At 34.7% G+C, this 23,128-nt stretch overlaps 1 protein-coding gene across 9 annotated transcripts in view; it reads right to left on the bottom strand.

Annotated features, from left to right (window-relative positions):
• The window catches only part of LOC114328495 (glutamate-gated chloride channel), a 713,764-nt gene that overhangs the window by 212,389 nt on the left and 478,247 nt on the right, over positions 1 to 23,128 (bottom strand). For all 9 annotated transcript variants that reach the window (XM_028277355.2, XM_028277357.2, XM_028277354.2 and 6 more), the window contains exon 5: positions 3,573 to 3,637. In XM_028277355.2, the coding sequence (XP_028133156.1) occupies positions 3,573 to 3,637 (65 nt within the window). The remainder of the gene's footprint in view (positions 1 to 3,572; positions 3,638 to 23,128) is intronic.

The following is a 23,128-nucleotide window of genomic DNA, read 5'->3' as shown; positions in this document are numbered from 1 at the left end:
TGTGAAGATCAGTTATGCATTTATTACATGGTAATTAACATAACTAAAAAGTTAAAAATATTTCCTAAAAAATATTTTTATGCTCTTTTCAATGCCGGCATTAGCTTTTAAAAAAATTAATATATACAGGGTGAAAGAATTAAAAATAAAACAACATATTTTTACATAAAAAATCAGGAAAAAACACAACTTCTCGTAAACCGATTCTTCCGGTTCAGGAACTCGATCTTATACATCAAAAAAAAGAACCCATGTACCAAATTTGGTTGGTTAAAGTCGGACTTTTCGTTTAAAAGTTATCGTGCTATTAGTCACATACGTATCGTCACCATTTTCAATGCCCGCCATTTTTGTAAACGATAAAATCTGAGATGGCCTCGTATCTAATTTTGTACCATTATATATGTAGCATATGTGGTCCAAATTTTATGCTTCTCTCATTAAACGCACAATACTTATAATATTTGCACGAATCTGCCGCACTATATCGATTTTTTACCGTACTAAAAAACGAGTCAAAATCAATATTTTGAATTAACACCTTTTTACTTATCAGTACAGAATTAACATACGAAATGGCATAAAAGAGGACTAATTTCCATGCCATTCGATCATTCTTTTGGCCTTTCCTAAGCTCTCTTGCTTTCATCATCTTAGTTGTTCTTTCTCTCCAGGAATTTTGAGCTCTACTGCACTTTGGTGAAACCGATTTCATAATCTTTTTCGGGAGTCTTGTATTTTCCATCCTCTCGATATGACCGCACCATATCCGACAGTTTTAGAAAGTGGCTTTCTCTCCACGTCTGTCGTTATTGAGCATTCAACTCCTACAAGAATTTAGTCTTTTCCAGGATACTCCAACTGACCTCCTAAATACGCCATTTCGACTGCCTCCAGCTTTCTTTTATTATTCTCCAGGTTTCTGGTCCATATAACAGAGTGCTTTTAATATTTCCTTTTTTTACTATTTCTTGAATCCAGAGTATATCGTTCAAACAGCCTATTGTTCTGCTAGCTTGCATTAATCTGTTTTTTTCTTATTTCTTTATCATCTTTCCCTGTCGGATCGAAAAACCCTTCAAGGTACGTGTATTGATCACGGGGCAGAATTATGTTATTATATTCTAATGCCATCTACGCCATCTCGGTTCCTATTGTCAGATACTTTGTTTTTGCTGCATTAATTTTCCCTACCCCCTACCTCCCTAACCCCTACTTTCTATATTCCTCTTGAAGTTTCTTTGCTTTGTATTTCAGATAATTTTTAGTATGATAACCTGATCATGACCAACAATAATTGATGCAATACGTCTTTAATGTATTCTAAATATTTCATCTTTTGTCTCAACTTTTACACTGCATAAAAGCTTATTAACGACTGTTACAACGAGTAATTGGGGCTTTTCTTAATGTTATTCTATACACGGCTCAATCGTTCGAACTTTAGCACGAATCTTTAATTATAAAGTACAGTAGAACCCCTCTAATCCGTCACCCTCGGGAGTAGGAGTATGGTCGGAACGCAAAAAAGGTCGGATTATCAGAAAAAGTCATTAAATACGTCTGTAAAAGAAAAAAAGCCTGTATTATTCTCTTCAGTGATATAATAACCATACATATGTACATAATTATATTGCATTAAAATGCCAGAATTCTTTGTTATGTATTTATTAATTTAATTGCAAAAAAAGGTACATATGTACTGAAAAAATTAGTAGTCTACTTGGAAAAAAGTCAGTGATAGATTTCTGTTTACAAGACGAAATTCTGGACTTAGCTGCAATGTTTCTCCAATTTTTGATCCACAAGATGTCCATCGGTGTTGATGCTGGATTCTGCTCTATGTACTGAAGGCCGATTTCAAATGCATTCTTGGCATCGGTGTGTGAAATCTGGACAGGAGGCTCGTCAACATCACTGTCGGATTCTGAGTTCACGTTTTCATCACCATCATGTTCCAAAACCGCGGCAACAATGTCGTCATCATTCAGCACTTCACTGGTTTCGCAGTTTTTGTCGCATTGTTCAATCCACTCTTCAACTTCACCAGCAGGGATTGAATTATTCAGGGTTTGAAGATTTTTAACGATTTCCTGCATGTCGTTTTGCTCATCTTCGATCTGGTCAATTTCGGTCATAACTTCTGGTCAAAGCTTACGCCAAGATTTTCTTAGCGTGTCAGGATTCAGTTCTGTCCATGACTCAGCCATTGTAAAGATAGCATCTTTAATGTTGAAGGATTTCATGGCTTGAAAAATGTCATATCCTTCTTCGGATTTTTCTAAGATAGAACTTATGTATTTTCGGCGATAACGCCTCTTAAAACATTCTATCACTCCCTGGTCCATTGGCTGGATAAGTGATGTGACATTTGGTGGGAGGAAGATAGCTTTTATATCTCCTTTTACTAAATCTTCCTCAGAGGGATGCGATGGTGCATTGTCCAATAGCAGTAGAGCTCGAACGGGAAGATTTTTCTTTTTCAAACCCTTCTCAACACATGGCACAAACTCGCCAAAAAACCACGATTTGAAAAGATTGCAGTCCATCCAAGCAGATTTTTGATTGCGGTAATAAACCGGCAATGATGATAAATTGATGTTTTTGAAAGCCCTGGGCTTCTTAGATTTGCCTATAGCAAACAGGGAAAGCTTGTGTGTACCATCGGCATTGCTACAAGGAGCAACAGTTAACCTACCTTTTAAGAGTTTCGTTCCCGCTACGGTTTCATTTGGCGCACTTAAGGTTTTACTGGGAAGCATTTTGTAATTTAGGCCTGTCTTGTCTATGTTATAGACATGGCAAGGTAACAATTCATTTTCTTTTACGATTTCTTGAAACTTCACCAAAAACTCGTTAGCCGCCTCAGCATCACCAGATAATTTTTCACCACAAATTGAGATAAACCGGATACCATGACGGGTTTTCCAGCGATCAATCCAGCCTTCACTAGCTTTAAACTCACGTCCGACTTTTAGTTTTTTGTGCCAAATGATTGCCTTTTCTTTTATGATTTGGCCAGATATCGGAGTTCCCTTCCTTCTTTCTTGGCTGAACCACATCCATAATGCACTATCAAGCAGTTCAAGTTTAGGCTTTTTCAATGTTTTTCGATTCTTAAGAGCGTTTTCTCCATCTATCGTCATTGTATTTGATTCAATGTCTTTCCGATTTTTTATCCAATCCTTAATTGTTGTCACGCCTACGTTCAGTTCCTTGGCAATTTTTTGAAGTGATTCACCTTTATCCAGCCTTTGAAGCACTGCAAGTTTTTCACTTAACGAAAGAGTAATCTGTTTACGTTTCGCGGACATTTTGAAAACATATGTACACACCACAAGGTTCGAAATAACACTGAAAGAATTGCGAGCAGGCACTGAAGGAATTTGCCGGGGCATGGGGCAGGTCGGATTACCCGGAGCGTCGGACCATCCGAGGGCGGATTAGAGGAGTTCTACTGTAATAGAATAAGCCTTATTTGATAACTGAAAATAAAGTGGAAAACAAGGTAAGACCAGATTTAATATAAAATATAAAATGAGCGAAGAAACTACTTATCCATTAGCACTTACCAAACTAGATTCGTCTGGAGAAGCCAAACTTAGCAGTAAGACGCTTACATTAACGGTTAACGATTCTGTAACAAAAATATAGAATATATATATTAACTATTTCTACAATAACTTCTTTATCTTTTTTTTTCAAAAATTTTTCATCGGTTACTTATACTCATTGTCTGACATACTCCTAATTCTTAATATCTGGGTATTACGGTTTTCGATAGAGCACCAAAAATCAATTGTGAATAAACCCTTACCTAAGACTAGGGAATATTCTGATTACCATAGTAAATAAGTTTTTTCCCCTGTTTTAAGCTATAGTTATCATCATTATAAACTTGACCGCAAAAGTATTGCACCACCAAAAATTATGCTCATTTTGATATTTGATTCTCACGTGAACAGATTAACGGATTCCACAATGTTTTTATTATTTTAGACTTTTTCTTTAGTATTTATACCATTCGGCAAGGGTTTACTTAAACTTCTCTTATTTTGTGAAAATTTTATTTTTTTATTTTTCCTGATATCTTCAAAAATAAAGTAAATAAATGGTTTTATGCTTTAACATAATATGTTTTAACTGAAACAATACCAGATCAACAATAAAATATAACAACAAGACGGGCCTCAATATTGTTCCCTGTGGCACTCCATACGTTATTCCTTTTTTGTCTACTTGTTGTTTCCTTACTATCTGGTGTTTCTCACCTTCAACTTTCTCCAAGGTTAGTGCTTCATAAGCTTCTGGTGTTAAATTCAAAATGGCGTCTTGGGTATTTTGCGTGAAACCAAGTTGGTTAGTGGTAATTAAATTATATCTATTGATGTATGCTGTAAGCTTATTATTAATCTATATAACGGAGTGGACAAGTTGAAGAGTTAATTAAATTTTAACTTTCTCAAAGATATATTTATACAGGAGACTAAGTTTTCAATCCAATGGCATATAAAACAATATAATTTATTCTACACCTCACCAGACTGAAAACAATGGGAACTTTCTCTGGTGACACCTCCGAGGCTTCTACAATTTGCAAGCCATAACGGACGCTGAGACTAAGGAAGATGAGGCAATTTTACAATTTATAATTCACGTCCCATCTGCTCAGCGCAGTAAAGTTCCAACGAGAATGGTTCCCTTCGTACTCCAATCAGAGTAAATGTAAATCAAAAATGAATAACCATTTTCAATTTCGTTGCAAAACGAAAATACAGCGGCGTCATATTCTAGTCCAATCAGAGAGTGCAGCAAGCACCTCTACCGGTTTCTAAACTTATTAGTCTCTCATCAGGAGGCACATATGCTGCTCTCTCTGATCCAACCAAAACAAACCCCGACGTGCAGTCACGGATTGCAACGAACGAAATGGCATAGAATAACATTATGTTGTTTTATATGCCATTGGATTGAAAACTTAGTTTTTTGTAGCAGTTGCCGCTAGGGCATCTATGTCATTTCGTTCGCTGCAATCCGTGACTGCACGCCGGGGTTTGTTTTAGTTGGATCAGAGAGAGCAGCATATGTGCCTCCTGATGAGAGACTAATAAGTTTCGAAACCGGTAGAGGTGCTTGCTGAACCCTCTAATTGGACTAGAGTATGATGCGGCTGTATTTTCGTTTTGCAACGAAATTGAAAATGGTTATTGATTTTTGATTTACATTTATTCTGATTGGAGTACGAAGGGAACCATTCTCGTTGGAACTTTACCGCGCTGAGCAGATGGGACGTGAATTATAAATTGTAAAATTCCCTCATCTTCCTTAGTCTCAGCATCCGTTATGGCTTGCAAATTGTAGAAGCCTCGGAGGTGTCACCAGAGAAGGTTCCCATTGTTTTCAGTCTGGTGGGGTGTAGAATAACATTATGTTGTTTTATATACGATTGGATTGAAAACTTAGTCTTTTGTAGCAGTTGCCGCTAGGGCATCTATGCCATTTCGTTCGTTGCAATCCGTGACTGCACGCCGGGGTTTGTTTTGGTTGGATCAGAGAGAGCAGCATATGTGCCTCCTGATGAGAGACTAATAAGTTTCGAAACCGTTAGAGGTGCTTGCTGCACTCTCTGATTGGAGTGGAATATGATGCGGCTGTATTTTCGTTTTGCAACGAAATTGAAAATGGTTATTTATTTTTGATTTACATTTACTCTGATTGGAGTACGGAGGGAACCATTCTCGTTGGAACTTTACCGCGCTGAGCAGATGGGACGTGAATTAAAAATTGTAAAATTCCCTCATCTTCCTTAGTCTCAGCATCCGTTATGGCTTGCAAATTGTAGAAGCCTCGGAGGTGTCACCAGAGAAGGTTCCCATTGCTTTCAGTCTGGTGGGGTGTAGAATAACATTATGTTGTTTTATATACGATTGGATTGAAAACTTAGTCTTTTGTAGCAGTTGCCGCTAGGGCATCTATGCCATTTCGTTCGTTGCAATCCGTGACTGCACGACGGGGTTTGTTTTGGTTGGATCAGAGAGAGCAGCATATGTGCCTCCTGATGAGAGACTAATAAGTTTCGAAACCGTTAGAGGTGCTTGCTGCACTCTCTGATTGGACTAGAATATGATGCGGCTGTATTTTCGTTTTGCAACGAAATTGAAAATGGTTATTCATTTTTGATATATTATACAGTTTTATATTACATTTTTATTCTTTATAATTCATCTGAAATTTATTACATTTCTTATTTTTCCAGGTAACTAGGGAACTCTAAATCTACCAGTCATCATCTGTTCTCTCACGAAGCACCAATATTTTTTAAATAATTGTAAGTATTTTTGTACCTCCACTAAATATTAAAAAATAAATTGAGTTATTTTTGAAAACTAATGCCTGGTTGTACCAACAAATCTTAAGCTCCAGCTTAGCCCAGCTAAGCTTATAGATAGAGCTGCCTTAACTCTCACTTACGTTGCACCATAATTTTCGATTCTTATTCAAACAATCCACGTGGAAATCCAATGTGGCAAGTCAAAAATTGATCTAAGACTCAATGGTTCAACGCGTATGTTTCGTAGGCTGAGCGTAAAGCACGTCTTAAACTTAAGATCTGTTGGTGCAACCAGGATTTAGTCATACTTACGCCTGGTTGCCCCAACAGATCATACGCCTAAGACGCGCCTTAAGCTCAGCTTACGAAATATACGTGTTGTACCATGGAGTCTTAGATCAATTTTCAGCTTGCCACAATGAATTGTCACGTGGATTGCATAGATAAGAATCGAAAATTATGGTGCAACATAAGTGAGACTTAAAACGGCCCTATCTCTAAGCTGAGCTTGGCTAAGCTGGATTAGTCATTAGGCATTAATAATTTCACTATAATTTTTGTTGTAGTGGAGAATATTCTTTTATAAGCTTAAATTCAATTTATATTTTAAATAATCAATATACAAGTATGTGGATCGTGGGTGATCCGATAAGTACTTAGCCTCTCCGTTCGATGGCGTCACTGTCGCAAGAGAAGTCTACTATCGTGTAATACATTCTTGTAGACGGCCTATGTCAAAATATCAGCCAAATTGGACTCTTACTTTTAAATAATTGATGGATTCGACCGTTACTTGATGGAAGTTTATTTTATCTAACAATAAAACACTGAAAACGATAGTTTTCTATACTTCCACAAAATTTAATTCAACTAAGTGACTACAGCTGTTTCGACAGAGTGCCTTTCTCAAGTGATTGAGAAAGGCACTGTGCCGAAACATCTGTAGTCACTTATATTAGTTGTAATAGTTATATTAATTGTAATAAATTTTGTTGTCTACGAAGAATTGTTCGTATTTTCTGGCCAAACACCATCAGAAACGAAGATCTGCTACACCTGACCCAACAAAAGAGGGTAGAAAATGAAATAAAATACAGAAAGTGGGGGTGGATAGGTCACACACTCCGAAAAGATAGTTTCAGTATTGCAAAAAATGCCCTAGAGTGGAATCACCAAGGAAAGAGAAAAAGAGGTCGCCCAGCACAAACTTGGAGAAGATCCATCATGGACGAGATAAGAAGTCAAGGAAAGTCTTGGAATGAGGTGAAGGCCCTAGCGCAAAATAGAACCCGATGGCGCGTTTTCACTGAAGCTCTATGCTCCACTTAGGAGTTCAAGAACATTATATATATATATATATATATATATATATATATATATATATATATATATATATATATATATATATATATATATATATATATATATAATAAATTTTGTTGAAGTATAGAAAATTAAGGTTTTCAGTGTTTTATTGTTAGAACTCGTAATTTTGTTTTGACCGCGTGTGTAAGAAGGCGTGTTTGGGGATTTTAGAAAAACGAAAAAGGAACAATATCAGTCGGTGATTCCACTCTTGTTTTTAGAAGGGAAATCCTGCAGTGAAATCAAAAAGCACTTTACTGCTGTGTATGGTGACTCTTCTCCTTCGATAGCAACCGTCAAAATTGGTTTAACAAGTTTCAACGTGGTGACACGTCGGTATGTATTTGATAAGTCACTCCCAGGTGCCCCGCAAACGGCTACCACTGAGGATAACGTGAAATAACTCCACGATTTCGTACTGGTAGACCGCTGACTGAAGGTGCGTGAGATAACTGAGACAGTAGAAATCTCAAAAGATCTCATTGATCATACTCTGCATGACATTTTGGCCATAAAATTGCTATTTGCGCTATGACTGCTGCATTTTCTAACTTCGAACAATAAACACAACTAGTTCAATAAAATTTTGTTTTGACTAGGAAAGTTTTGGGATAGTTCTGATTTCTTTCATTGTATATGTATTTTGGGCTGCTGAATCCGAATATGAGGTTGCGGACAAAATTTCGTGACGAAACATTGAAAAAATAGCGAAAAAATCGTAAAATTTCTGCTTTTTCTCGCTTTTTTGCTTAAATCTCGAAAACTATTAACTTTCAGTAAATGATCTGTCAACAGAAATTAAAGTACTTAAAACTCTCTACAAACATCACTATTTACTTTTTTTTCAGACGATCAGTTTGGTCTAAAATGCAAGTTGAATATTGCCAATTTTTAACTGTCTCGGCAAAACCTACTCTTTACATTCAAAAACTTTATTTATTTGTTAGAATGCTGTCATTTGATCAATTTCTCCTAGTTTCCTGCACAAATAATAAATGTTAGTTCATTTGGTATGTCTCTTGTGACAGCTTCCATGAATCCATTCCATCCTGGGAGGCCGGGAATGTCTCTGCTTTTCCCTTAGAGCCACAGAAAATCAGGTACAGATGGAGTCACAGTTTCAGTCGGTGTAAACATGTCCTTGTGATCTGTTATCTTGATTTCTGATAAACCTTGAGGTTTTGCCCTTTTAAAATGAATTACTTGAACAGCTCCCTGACTTCCATAAACTGCAGGAGCGGGTTTCGTTTTTAACCGAGGAATGGATTGCTTAGGAGCTATTGAATGTTTTGGTGCAATAAAAGAAATGCCACCTATGACGTGAAAAGTGTGGTATCCGTCGATTGTATGTACGTTAAAATCAACGTTATCGTACACCTGCTGTGTAAAGCACGGCAGGTCAATTTTCTGCGGATCGCCTGCGAATGCTGATATTTCCAGGCGAACAGCTTCTGTATAGGGTGAACAAACTCCAAAGAGGAAACTACATCAGCCTATTTTCTTGAGTCGTATTTTTTGTAGAGAAAACGGCCAACCCTGCAAGGAATGTTGATTTTAATGTGCATATAATCGACGGACTACATATAATCGACGGACACTTTTCACGTCATGGGTGGCAATTCTTGTATTGCACCAAAACATGCAGTAGCTCCTAACCAGTCCATTCCTCGGTTAAAAACTAAACCCGAGCCTGAGGTTTATGGAAGACAGGGAGCTGTTCAACTAATACATTTTGAAAGGACAAAACCTTAAAGTTTATGAGAAATCAAGATAACATATCCGAACGGAATGTTCACCCCAACTGAAACTGTGACTCCATCTGTGCCTGATCTTCTGTGGCTCTAAGGGAACAGCAGAGACACTCCCGGCCCCTTAGGATGGAACGGATTCATGGAAGCTGTCACAAGAGACATACCATATTCATATTACTAACTAACATTTATTATTTGTACAGAACACTAAGAGAAATTTATCAAATAACAGCATTCTAATAAAAAATATAGTTTTGGAATATAAAAAGTGGGTTTTGCCGAGACCGTTAAAAATTGGCAAATTTCAACTTGCGCTTTAGACCGAACGGTTCGTCTGAAAAAAAGTAAATAGTGATATTTGTAGAGAATCTTAAGTACTTAAATTTTGGTTGAGAGACCATTTACTAAAATTTAATAGTTTTCCAGATTTTAGCAAAAAAGCGGAAAAAGCAGAAATTTTTCGCTTTTTTTGTGATTTTTTCAATGTTCCGTCAAGAAATTTTGTCCGCATACCTCATATTCGGATTCAGCAGCCCAAAAGACGTTTGTAATGAAAGAAATCAGAACTACCCCAAAACTTTCCCACTATCGAGCTCGTAGAGTACAAATTGACTAAATTAAACGATGAGACCAATTCAGAGCAGTGTCTGATGCTGTTTAAGCGTAATCCAAATGACTTTATAGCTTGTTTCATAACCGTCGACTAAACATGATTCCACTGGTATACATTAAAGACCAGAGAACAGTCGATAAACTGGACGTCACCCCACGAACGTGCTCCGAGGAGAGCGAAGTTCATCACCGCCACAGAAGCCTACTCGGCAGAGCTCGAGGGCAGGTATTTTTCAGACGGGTTAAAGAAGGTGGTGTAATATAAGTAGGACACTATGTATAGAATAATATGTTTTAAGTTAATTTTAAATAACCTTATGAGATGTGTACTGTTGGAGTTACATTGGCCACAGGTGAACTTAGAGACGTGTTGTTGTGATTAACAATTAAATATAAAATAGACGACAATAATATGAGGAATCAGTTATATATTATTGTACGTAGAATCGCGACATGCCTCGGCTGATTTAATATTATTGTTTATAATACATTTTGAAGACTTTTGTAAATAAAGTATGTTGTAGCAGATGAAGTAGTGATTATTTAAATAAGGACTATAAGAGATAATTGACTACCAACCATTCAATATTTCTTTCCAGTTGTGCATGGCTGGGTCAAGTGTATTGAGCTAAAAGGAGACTATGTAGAGAAATAAATTGACACTTTCCCGACATTTTCATTTTTCTTTTGAAGACTAAGTACTTATCGGACCTCCCTAGTATGTATCAAGTGCAAATGTTTTTGGAAATATTCCCTTTTATAATCACTAGTACAAATGAACAACGGGAAAACGAAACGATAATAATTAGACGCGTCAACATAAATTTTACGCTCAAATAAATAACTGATGGATGATACCAGTAATAATATGGTCTAATAGGATTACTGCAATGCCGGTGTTTATATTCTGTAGGTTTCGTATTGTACATATATACAAGAGTAGACATGACATGTCAAAATGTTCGGTGTCGGTTCGAATATGTATGTATGTATTAGACGTATTAAGAACCTACAGTCTTAATACCGCTGTTGAATTTTATGCAATTAATTTTAAAAGATTTATGACTAAAAACTATAAAGGGCACTACTCCAAGAAATTAGCCCACCATTCTTAAATATACTGTGGGCTAAAAAAAATGAGAAACCTAGAAGAAAATATATAACTTAACGTGAAGTAAAAACTCTCTGGTGTAGTTGGTATAAAATTTTTAATAAAGAATTAAAATTTAAAAAATCCAAAACGATTACGTTCAAAACGTTTTCGGACTTATTAGTCCATCATCAGTGAACTCCTTGTCCTTGCACAATAGCCGCAATGCCAAACACTGGTTGGATTAAATGTTCTAACTACATAGTAAATATAATAAAATAGTTTGACTTAAAGTCGATGCCAATGGATTACTTCCAGCAACATGATGCTCTACCTTTACATATTTTTTATTATTACATCTGCATTGAACCACGTTAAGTCTAAACGTCTACACTTTCATGTCTACAATACATCCTATTTATTTATTTATTTTGATGGCTTTGGTAAAGACCAATTGAGGCGCTCAGAGCAACAGTGGCCTAACCCCAAAATCGAAGTTTTGAGAAAAATGCAATCTTTGCATTCATATTTACATTATGCTTATGGGACGACGCTACAAATTATGTAGCGCCATTTAGCCAAATATAGAGGTAGGTTGTGTAGACCCTTGTTAATCCATCTCAGTAATATTTATATTACTGAATACAGAATTGAATACCCTTTCAAATGAGCTATAACATGACCCCTAGTCTCATTTAAAAAAATCATCGATTACGTCATCACGTCCGTATGAATGGCGTCACTCGTATGAAAGATATGCCAAAATACTGTAATTTAAAAATAATAATCGACCTGTTTCGGGATTTTTCCTTAAAATCGCCGGTACACGAAATATCGAATTTATTCCGGACATTTGCACCATACTGTATTTATATTTATATTTATATTATATCTGCTATATTTTTATATCTCAGTTGGTATTAAAATGGATGGTCCTTTTGAAAAAGCCTGTAGCTTGCTTTTTAGTTTGCACGTGTACATTTTGACGTACATGATGAATTATGGATGTGCTCTGGTGTATTTTCGCAATGCGTATATGGGGTAGTATATTTCATTTCATCTAATTCCTGTATGGAATATTCATAAACCGGTAACCAATTACCATGTGAAAGTATCTAAATGCAAGAGATTCAATATTAAATTTCATAAGTTAAGGAACGTTGCTATTTTTAAAATTTTACCTGATGTTTCTTAGTTTCTAGTAAAACCAAATTTTTTACGCGTTTTGGTATTCTCTTGTTATATTTTTTAAGATACAATAAGAATCAAAAAATATAACATCTGAGAAATAAAAAGATATCTTCTTCTTAACGTGCCCTATCAAGTCCCCTTGACGTTGGCGATTGACATGGCGAAACTGTCTCTGTCTCGAGCTATTCTAAATAGGTTTTCTGCTTTCTTTATTCCTGTCCATTCCCAGATATTCTTCAACCAAGAGGCCTGCTTTCTACCAATTCCTCTGCATCCTTCGATTTTACCCATCATAATAAGGAAGAATATTATACCGGTCTCCCCTTAATACGTGTCCAAAATAGGCCATCTTTCTATATTTGATGTTATCAAGCAGCTTGCGGGTAGCGTTTGCCCTCTTAAGGACTGCCACATTTGTCAGCATAGCCGTCCATGGTATTTTCAGTATACGTCTGTGCAGCCACATTTCAAAGGCCTCCAAACGGTTAATGGTGGATATTTTTAATGTCCATGCTTCGACACCATACAAGAGGAGGACTGACCAAATGTAGCATTTAATCATGCGCTTTCGAAGTTGAAGTTGCAAGGTACCATTCCAGAAGAATGACCTCATTTTTAAAAATGTCGTGCGGGCTATCTCGATTCTACATTTTATCTCTTTATCTGGATCTAGTTGTTCAGTAATATGGCAACCAAGATATTTAAAACTGGGTACTCTTTGAATTATATAACCATCAACATATAACTGTGAATCTTGATGGGCCAAACGGCTAAATACCATGTATTTTGTTTTTGAACAGTTTATATTTAGGCCAAACTCTCTTCCCACTGTGTCAATGGCATTTAAAAGGTGTTGTAATCCATTCATATCATCACTTAAAATAACTGTATCGTCTGCATATCTGATTGTATTTATCAGAATTCCATTAACTTTCACACCCCATTCCAAATTATGCAGCGCTTCCCTAAATATTCTATCTGAATATAAATTGAATAACAGTGGGGACAGTATACAACCCTGTCTCTCACCTCTTTGTATTTTGCATATCTCTGTTGATTTTCCATTTATGTAAGCTGTCGATGTTTAACGCCAGTATAATTTTTCTATAATTCGTACATCTTGACTATCAACTCCTTTATCCTTTAATATTTTAATTAATTTGTGATGTTGTACTCGATCAAAGGCCTTCTTATAGTCAATAAATACAGCAAAGACGTCTTTCCTTTGATCTCGGCATTTCTGCAATAACACATTTAGTGCAAAGAGTGCGTCCCGGGTTCCCAGTCCATTTCTGAAGCCAAATTGTGTTTCATCCTGGTCTTCTTCACATTTATCTCTGATTCTACTGTGGATGATACGTAGAAAGATTTTCAAAGGGTGGCTCATAAGGCTTATCATTCTATAATCTCTACAGTTTTTCGACGTTGTTTTTTTGGTAGGGTTATGAATTCGGACTTTAACCAATCTTCAGGGATATCACCAGTCGAATAAACATCATTGAAAAGTTTGACTAGTATTCCAATGTTTTCCTCATTTATGAGCTTTAACATTTCTGTAGGTGTGTTGTCGGGACCAACGGCTTTCTTTTTTTTGCCAATTTTATAGCATGTAGTATTTCTGATTTTAGTATTTCTGGTCCATCGCCTTTATCTAAAGTCTCCAGTTCTTCGGGTCTATCATCATTATACAGTTCATTTATATAATTATACCAGGTAGTTCGAATTTCGTGTTCGTCTATTATCATTTTTTCCGACGAATCGGTTATAGTATGTGGAGTTTTCTTATGATAAAGACCAGCTACTTCTCTAACTTTTTTAAACATATTAAACGTATAATGTTTTTCATTCAACTTTTCTAATTCCTTGCATTTATCCTCCATCCATTTTTCTTTAGCTACCTTTATTTTTTGTTTTATTAGTTTCTGTTTTTCTTTCATCAGTCATCCATTGTTGTTTTTTGTGCCTCTGCATCTAAAAAGATATATATGGACTATAAAAAGATATCTGGATTAAAATCATCATTCAGCCTTAAAAGTCCACTTCTGAACATGACCTCTTCCTTCTGTTTCCAACCCCGTCTATCTTTCGCCGCTTTCATCCAGTTTTAATTTAGCCTTCGTAAAAATGCTTTCACTTGTGCTCTCATCAAAAAATGTTATCAATAAGGCAGCCATTTCTTTCGAGAATTTAGGCAACATCTACGGTCCTCTATAAAAACGAGTCGCCGAATATATCGAGCAGCAAGGATCTTTGGTCCAAAGAATATAACAAGATTACTTCCAATTCTTCTACAAAAGGAGCTCTACCTCTAACGGAAGAGAACAGATGTTATATTCTTTAGCCTCTGCTCACGGTGCTTTTAGGGATTTATTAAACAACTTACAATAAGCCACCATATTCTACAACGACCTAATAGATATGCTGGTAACATTTCAAAATAAAATATCAGACTTTTACTTTTACAGAAAAACAGGAAAAGAATGTTTACTGAAAGATTTGATTCAAGAAACTAGCATAGGAACCCCCTTACAGCTTTCTATACCAAGAACCCACACAGAACCAGAACGAAGACTAACGATCTAGCTCCAGCTGCACTACCACAGCAGTCTCAAGCTTATTCTTTTTCGTATTTCTTCAATATTTATTCTTTTTCGTCAAGGTACTTCTATGTAGAATGAATCTGTCGCAGCAGTATCATTAATACAAAATATTATCTTGGCCTGCGAGTTTTGGAAAATTTGTTTCAGTATTTTATAGAATAAGATCTATTTTTCTATACAGTTTTTTAAAGACTTAAATTTTCTCTGCATATTTCTTTCACGTATTTTTCAATAACATAAGAGTTACACAAATTTTCGGAAGACATGAATCGATTTATTATGAAGGTTCCTGAGATCTCTTACCACATGTTAGGTTAGGGCATTATGAAAGCTATTTTTTTAACATCAGACTAGTAAACCTTCGCGTTAGAAAAAACCATACTGCTGTAATATGTAAAACTGACCGACGACTAATTGTCACTTGTCACGGCATGACATGCAAAATGCACTGTAACTTAATTGAGTTTATGCATTTATAGAAACTGATAAAATGTTTTTGATTTGTTTTTTGTATTCGCATATTTACAATGGCGGGTTCTGAGTAGTAGAAAATAATATCTTATCATTTTAAAATGGAAATAAACTTATTGAAAAATATAAAAACATCAAAAATCGCAAATTTTCACTTATAATAATTATATTATACAGAGTGAGTCTGTAATTTGGAACAAATTCAATAGTTCGAATACTAATTGTTTTTTTGAAAAATGCTCAGACTTGTCGATTAGTTTTTCAAATCGAATTTTTTTACATACAATAATAATGTATACAGGGTGTCCCAATTTAGAGATATGACGTCATAGTTGAGTTTCTTAAATGGCAACACTGTCATTTTGATAGCTATTTTGATATGGTGTGTAAAGTTATACATAACTGCAAAGTATTAAATTTTTATTCCCTACCATTTACAATAATAAAAAATAGCAAAATTATGTCTGTAATTTGGAAGAAATTCAATAGTCGAAATACTAATTTTTTTTGAAAAATGCTCAGACCTATCGATTAGTATTTTGAATATAAATTTTTTAAATACAATAATAATGTATACAGGGTGTCCCAATGGCAACACTATCATTTTGATAGCTATTTTGATACATATCTGGAAAATATCAAATTTTTATTCTCTACCATTTACAAGATAATAAAAAATAACAAAGTTTTAAAAATCAAGTAATCAAATAATTGAATTTAATTATATTATTTTTAATCGAATTTAAGGTTATTTTATTGAATTTAAAGATATTTTAAGATATTGTCAAATAGTCAACTGGCAACATTGTGAGTATTGGCTTAATTGAAATAAATAAATTCAATTATTTGATTACACCTTTTTTTCATAACTTCGTTATTTTTTATTATCTTGTAAACGGTAGGAAACAAAAATTTGATATTTTGTAGTTATGTATAACTTTACATACCCTATCCAAATCATCATCATCATCATCATCATCATCATCATTCTCTTTGCCTTATCCCTATGCGGGGTCGGCTTCCCTAATTGCATTTCTCCACACAACTGTATCTTGGGTCATAGCAATGTTAATCCTCTTTACCAACATGTCCTGCCTTATCGTCTCCCCCAGGTCTTCTTTGGTCTTTCTCTTCTACTCCTTCCAGGAATCTGCACTTCAGCTATTCTTCGTATTGGGTGATTAACGTCTCGACGTTGAACATGACCAAACCATCTTAACCTATGCTCTCTCATTTTGGCATCAATTGGTGCCACACCTAGACTTCCCCTAATATACTCATTTCTAATTTTATCCTTCTTTGTCACTCCACTCATCCGTCTAAGCATTCTCATTTCCGCCAAATGCATTCGTTGTTCCTCTTTCTTTTTCACTGCCCAACATTTAGTTCCGTGCATCATAGCCGGTCTTATGGTTCTTTTATAGAATTTTCCCTTCAGCTTCATTGGAATTTTTCTGTCACACAACACACCACTCGCTTCTTTCCACTTCATCTATCCAGTCTACTGTATGCATCAATGCACCTCCATCAATGCATCTCCATCTATTTCTCCATTACTCTGTAATACCAATCCTAGGTACTTAAAACTATTGCTTTTCACAAGCATTTCACCATCCAAAGGTACATTTTACATGTAGTAGGACAAAAACAGAGTATTTGGAATGTTCATTTAAAGATGGAGTTACTACAAACATAATGGTATCTTTGGATGGTGAAATCATTATGAAAAGCAATAGTTTTAAGTACCTAGGATCGGTATTACAGATTAATGGAGAAATAGATGGAGATGCATGCAGTAGAATTAGGACTGGATGGATGAAGTGGAAAGAAGCGAGTGGTGTGTTGTGTGACAGAAAAAATTCCAATGAAGCTAAAGGGAAATACATACCCTATCCAAATAGTTATCAAAATGACAGTGTTGCCATTTAAGAAATCAACGATGACGTCATATCTCTAAATTGGGACACCCTGTATACATTATTATTGTATGTAAAACATTCGATTTGAAATACTAATAGAAAGGTCAGAGCATTTTTCAAAAAACAGTTAGTATTTGAACTATTGAATTTATTCGAAATTACAACCACAACTTTCTTATTTTTTATTATCTTCTAAATGGTAGGGAATAAAAATTTGCTATTTTCCAGTTATGTATAAGTCTACGCACCCTATCCAAATACCTATCAAAATGACAGTGTTGCCATTTAAGAAATCAACGATGACGTCATGTCTCTAAATTGGGACACCCTGTATATATTTTCATTGTATGTAAAAAATTTCGATTTGAAATACTAATTGACAGGTCTCAGCATTTTTCAAAAAACAATTAGTATTTGAACTATTAAATTTATTCCAAACTACAGACTAACTCTGTATAAACTCTAATATCGAAGTAAAACAACTTCTAAGTAGTAGGTATAATTTAATAAACTGCTAAAAAATCCCAATGAATTGCATAAAATATGTTCAGAACGAACGTTTCCGGACTTATCAGTCCATAATCAGTGACCTCGTATACTTGCTAAATAGCCCCAGAACCTAACAATGGTTGTAATAATAATTCAATCTACATTCTAAAGTAGTGAAATTGAAATGGCTTAACGCCGACCTTAGTAGATAACCTCTAGGAACACGTGAAAAACCCTATCCGAAAACTTTAATAAGGCGTTCGTGGCCCAAGATGGTTGGTTAAAGTTTTCGGATAGGTTTTCACCATGTTCCCGGAGGTTATATACTAACATCGGCGTTGAGCCAGTTCAATTTCACCACTTTAGAATGTAGGTTATAATTACAACCATTGTTTGGTTCTGGGACTGGTTAGCAAGTATACGAGTTCACTGATGATGGACTGATAGGTCCGAAAAAGTTTGTTCTGAAAATATTTTGTGCAATCCATTGGGATTTTTAAGATTTTATTAAATTATACCTACTACTTAGAAGTTGATTTACTTCGATGTTAGAATTTATTTAACTATATGGTATACAGCCAACATAGGGTACTATCCTTTTTAGTTTCATTATATTATAGTAAATTAGAAATCAGTGATTGAGAAGACTAAAATACCAGCTAATGTTTACACTTGATTTTTAGCGAAATTATTCCGATTCGATTTTTTTGCACAAACTTTCTCAAAAAGAGGTCCTTATAACATATCCACAGGGTGCGGGCGGTGCCGTGGTCCAAAAATTTTTTAAACAATTTTTTTAAACAAATTCACAAAAATAATTTTCATATTTCGAACAATTTTTTTAGATAATTTGGATCATTCTGAGCAAAAAATGTCTCTTGTCATTTTTCTCTAAAATTGATTGTTGTCGAGTTATACGCGACTTAAAATGTGAAAAATTGCGAAAATGGCCGTAGAACTAGAGAGCAATCAATTTTAGAGAAAAATCACAAGAGACCTTTTTTGCTCAGAATAACCCAAATTATCTAAAATAAAATCGTTCGCAATGAAAAAATTATTTTTGAGAATTTGTTTAACAAAAATTGTTTAAACAATTTTTCGACCATGGCACCGCCCGGCACCCTGTGAATGTGTTATAAGGACCTCTTTTTGAGTAAGTTTGTGCAAAAAAATCTAATCGAAATAGTTTCGCTAACGGGGGCGACGATACAGTTGGACTATAGAGCTAATTGTTAATAATTAAAAATAGCAGCTTTTTGATAAAATAATGACAAAAATCTCTTCAGGATCTTGAAGAAGGGGTTTGAAACTTGATTTAGTCACTTTTTCAATTCCAATATAATAATTTTTAATCGAGTTATTAAGCCTTGAAAATGGCCATTTTCGCATTTTTCAAATTTTAATCGCATATAACTCGACAATAATCAATTTTAGAGAAAAATCACAAGACACCTTTTTTGCTCAGAATAACCCGAATTGTTTAAAAAAATCGTTAGCAATGAAAAAATTATTTTTGTGAACTTGTTTACAAAAAATTGTTTAAACAATTTTTCGACCACGGCACCGCCCGGCACCCTGTGTATATGTTATAAAGACCTCTTTTTGAGTAAGTTTGTGCAAAAAAATCGAATTGGAATAATTTCGCTAGCGGGGGTGACGATACAGCCCGGTCTAAATATAAAATCCAACATCTCTCTTCAAATAGGTTGAAAATTATACTAAACAAATAAATTTTGGGAGTTTATAGGTTTCTAGCGTCTAAATTTTCCATAAGCCGATTCTGAACATACCAATAAAATTATTGCATTTGGCACAGTTTTCTCTAGAGACTGGCTTCAACATGTATGAAAATGGGAAAACTTCTCAATCAAATTGAAAATTGCGCGCTTGAATAATCAATATTTGCACAACAGACGCGGAGAAAAGCCTCCGAAAAATTAGGTATATATAATATAGAGCCACTTTTGCGATCAAAACTGATGGGTTTTAAAATTTTTAGTATGCGGCGAAAGCATTGTCGGAAATGATATTGCTTTTTTGATTAAGAATTTGTTTGTCATAAGAAAATACACACACCCAAACATATATGGAATCATCTGATATTCTTATAATTTTAAGCGAATTAAAAAAAACAACATGTATATGAGTAATAGTTATTTATCTACGACTGATACATAATATATGTATTATACTTGTGGTGTTTGCAATATAATGCCATATAATAATCCCTTAGGGATTAATAATGCGGGATTAATAGCTATTAATCCCTCTGGCACAACAATCACAAAATTCACCACGGAAACAAAATAATCAACCTCAAAAAGTGTCACTGTCAAACGAATAGTATATTTGACAGTTTGTGTTGAGATGGACGAAAATGAAGAATATTTTAATTGTACACCACCAGAAATTGTAGAACTAGCTACAGCAACAGCATCTACCTTAATACCTGAAACATCGAAATCCATTTATAATAAAACGTACGCAACCTTCAACGAATGGCGTGTTCGAAACAACGCGAAATCATTTTCCGAAAATGTTCTGCTGGCCTATTTCGCTGAATTAAGTGCAAAATATAAACCGTCTTCATTATGGTCATTCTATTCAATGATTCAATCTATGTTGAGAATAAACCATGACGTTGATCTGGAAAAATACGGCAAACTAATAGCGTTTCTAAAGAGAAAATCGGAAGGATTTCAAGCAAAAAAGTCTTCCACTCTAACCCCAGAGCAAATTAGGAAATTTATTGACAAAGCTCCTGATGAAATTTATCTTTTACATTAAGGTAAATATACATATTTAATTTGATTTATTCAAAAACTCATATGCTTATTTGCTTCAGGTAATATTGATCATTGGAATTATGGGTGCATACCGCTCAAACGAACTTTATCAAATGAATATACAAGACGTGAAGGATCTCCAAACAGATTTATTAATAACAATCCCCAAGTCTAAAACCAAAATTGTACGAAAATTTACCATAAACAGTACGTTTTACAATATTGTGAAGAAATACATCGATCTCCGTCCGTCACATGTGAAAATAAATTCATTCTTTCTAAATTATCAAAAATCTAAATGTACAATACAACGTATAGGAAAGAACAAATTTGCAGATATTGGTAGGCAGATTGCCAAATATTTAAACTTGCCAAATCCTCAAAGTTATACCGGCCATTGTTATCGCAGATCATCTGCCACTCTGTATATTGATGGAGGAGGCGATTTAACTGGATTAAAGCGTCATGGGGGCTGGAAGTCAACACAGGTAGCTGAAGGATACATTGATCAGTCTATGAGAAACAAGGCAACTACAGCAGATACTATCGCTAAAGAGATAAACAGTAATGTACCATCTTCTTGTTCTACAACAATCGAGATCCCAAATATTTGTATTAAAAACTCTACTAAAGTTAATGATGATTCTCAACCAATTCAGTTTATTAATTGTACTATTACTAATTTTAATGTTTTTAACAAATAAAGTTGTTCATTAAAAATCTTAAATTAATTAATTTGTCGTAGATAAAGTAGAGTATACTACTCGCAATAATGGCTTCCATTCCCTCGGAATGTTACTCCCTCGCCGCTAACGCGGCTCGGTTCGTAAATATTCCTCGGGAATAATAGCCATCATTATTGACTCGTGGTATAATCTACTATTATGTACCAAGTCAGTAAAGTGACTCTTTATGGAACGAGTCTGATATTATGAGCCGAGCGAGCCTAGCGAGCGAGGCGAATAACAGACGAGTTCGATAAAGAGTCTTTACTGACGTGGTGCATACAAAATTTTATCGCCAATCATAAAAAACATTAACACTTACTTAATTACATCCTAATGAAAAAAGAGTGGGTGTACTTGGTACGCACGTAAGACGTTATACTTCTATTATTAGGATTTCAACAAACTAAATATGTTTTAAACAGTTAATCGTATTTTTATTTAAATATTAAACCAATTTTAACACTTAAAATAAAATAATAAAAATTAAAAATACCGTTAATAGTTACGTTAAGTTTATGAAGTGTAGCCTCCCGCAGCGCAGTTGCTTTTCCCTTGATGAATAGTAGAAAATCTAAATAAATATATTTGCTAACAAATTATCATTAATATCTGTCACCGTCCTATATACTGTTATATTTCTATTTGATATGAAAATTAAATTTTGATAATTATAGATAAAATTCAATTTAATATAAAATATTTTCAATTTTCTCAACCACGGGCATATAAATTTAGAACAACCTGTATACAACAAATTGTTATATTTAATTTTAAGAAGTGATTAAACGAAACTCGGGACAATGCGCTTAAAATAAAACTCAAGTGAAATCGATAATAGGTCATTATCGTTGTTCGCGGAAGGTTCGATCATTAGCCGATGCTAAATAAGACTTAGTGGAAGTAGATAATAGATCATTAAATTTTGTAATTAGTAGAAAGTAATTTTAGAATGGGAATTAACTATTTTTCTTTTGAAATCCATTAAGCATATTTAGAAAGATTAAAAATTGGTTTTGAGGAATACTGCGAATGAGAGTTGGTGGTGGAAGTTTGATTTGTGAATCTGGAAGGGATATTTAGAAAGTAGGGGAATGAATGACAAATAGAGAGCAGAATGTTTTGAGCTGTCGAGAAGTGAAGTCCAGTAGTAGACGGTAGTGTACGGAGAGTGAGAAAGCCGGTGTAGTTCCGTGAGTGTGGAGTATCTATCGTGGAACGAGAGGTAGGCCAGGTTGAGAGTAAAAGAACCTCCTTGAGCCAAGAGTTCCCGGTAGCTGATTGCAGTTTCGAAAAAGGTAGAACACAGCATCACGACAGAAGCAGGAAACGAGAGCTATACGAGCTAGTTTCAGAGGAGAACATTACTGGAAGCCAGGACGAGGTTTTGATTGCAGCCAAGGATAGCAGGAAACGGGTCTTGTGTGAAGACATTCTCAGTTCACCAGAAAAAGGTCAGTCTCATTTGTTTGGACATGAATGTATGGGTTTTTCGTATTAAATACCACATTTAAAATTGAAGAAACATAATCAATAATATCAGAAAAGCTTCATCAAACTTAAATGGAATTGTTGCTAATAAATCAGAATAGTTAAATGTTAATAAAAACTTTCAATTGGAAACCAAAAGGAAATAAGATTCCCATGTGTAAATGTTATGTTTAAGAATAATAAGATATAGCAAATATTAAGCAGTGATTGCCATTTAAATAAAATAAACAATATTTTGATTACAATTGTAACCCATATGTGTTATTATTTTACTCTTTTCTTTCCTATCCCGATTAGGAACCATTGA

The sequence above is a fragment of the Diabrotica virgifera genome, chromosome 9, assembly GCF_917563875.1.
Source record: "Diabrotica virgifera virgifera chromosome 9, PGI_DIABVI_V3a".
Taxonomy (NCBI): domain Eukaryota; kingdom Metazoa; phylum Arthropoda; class Insecta; order Coleoptera; family Chrysomelidae; genus Diabrotica; species Diabrotica virgifera.
This window is presented reverse-complemented; position numbering and strand designations above follow the sequence as displayed.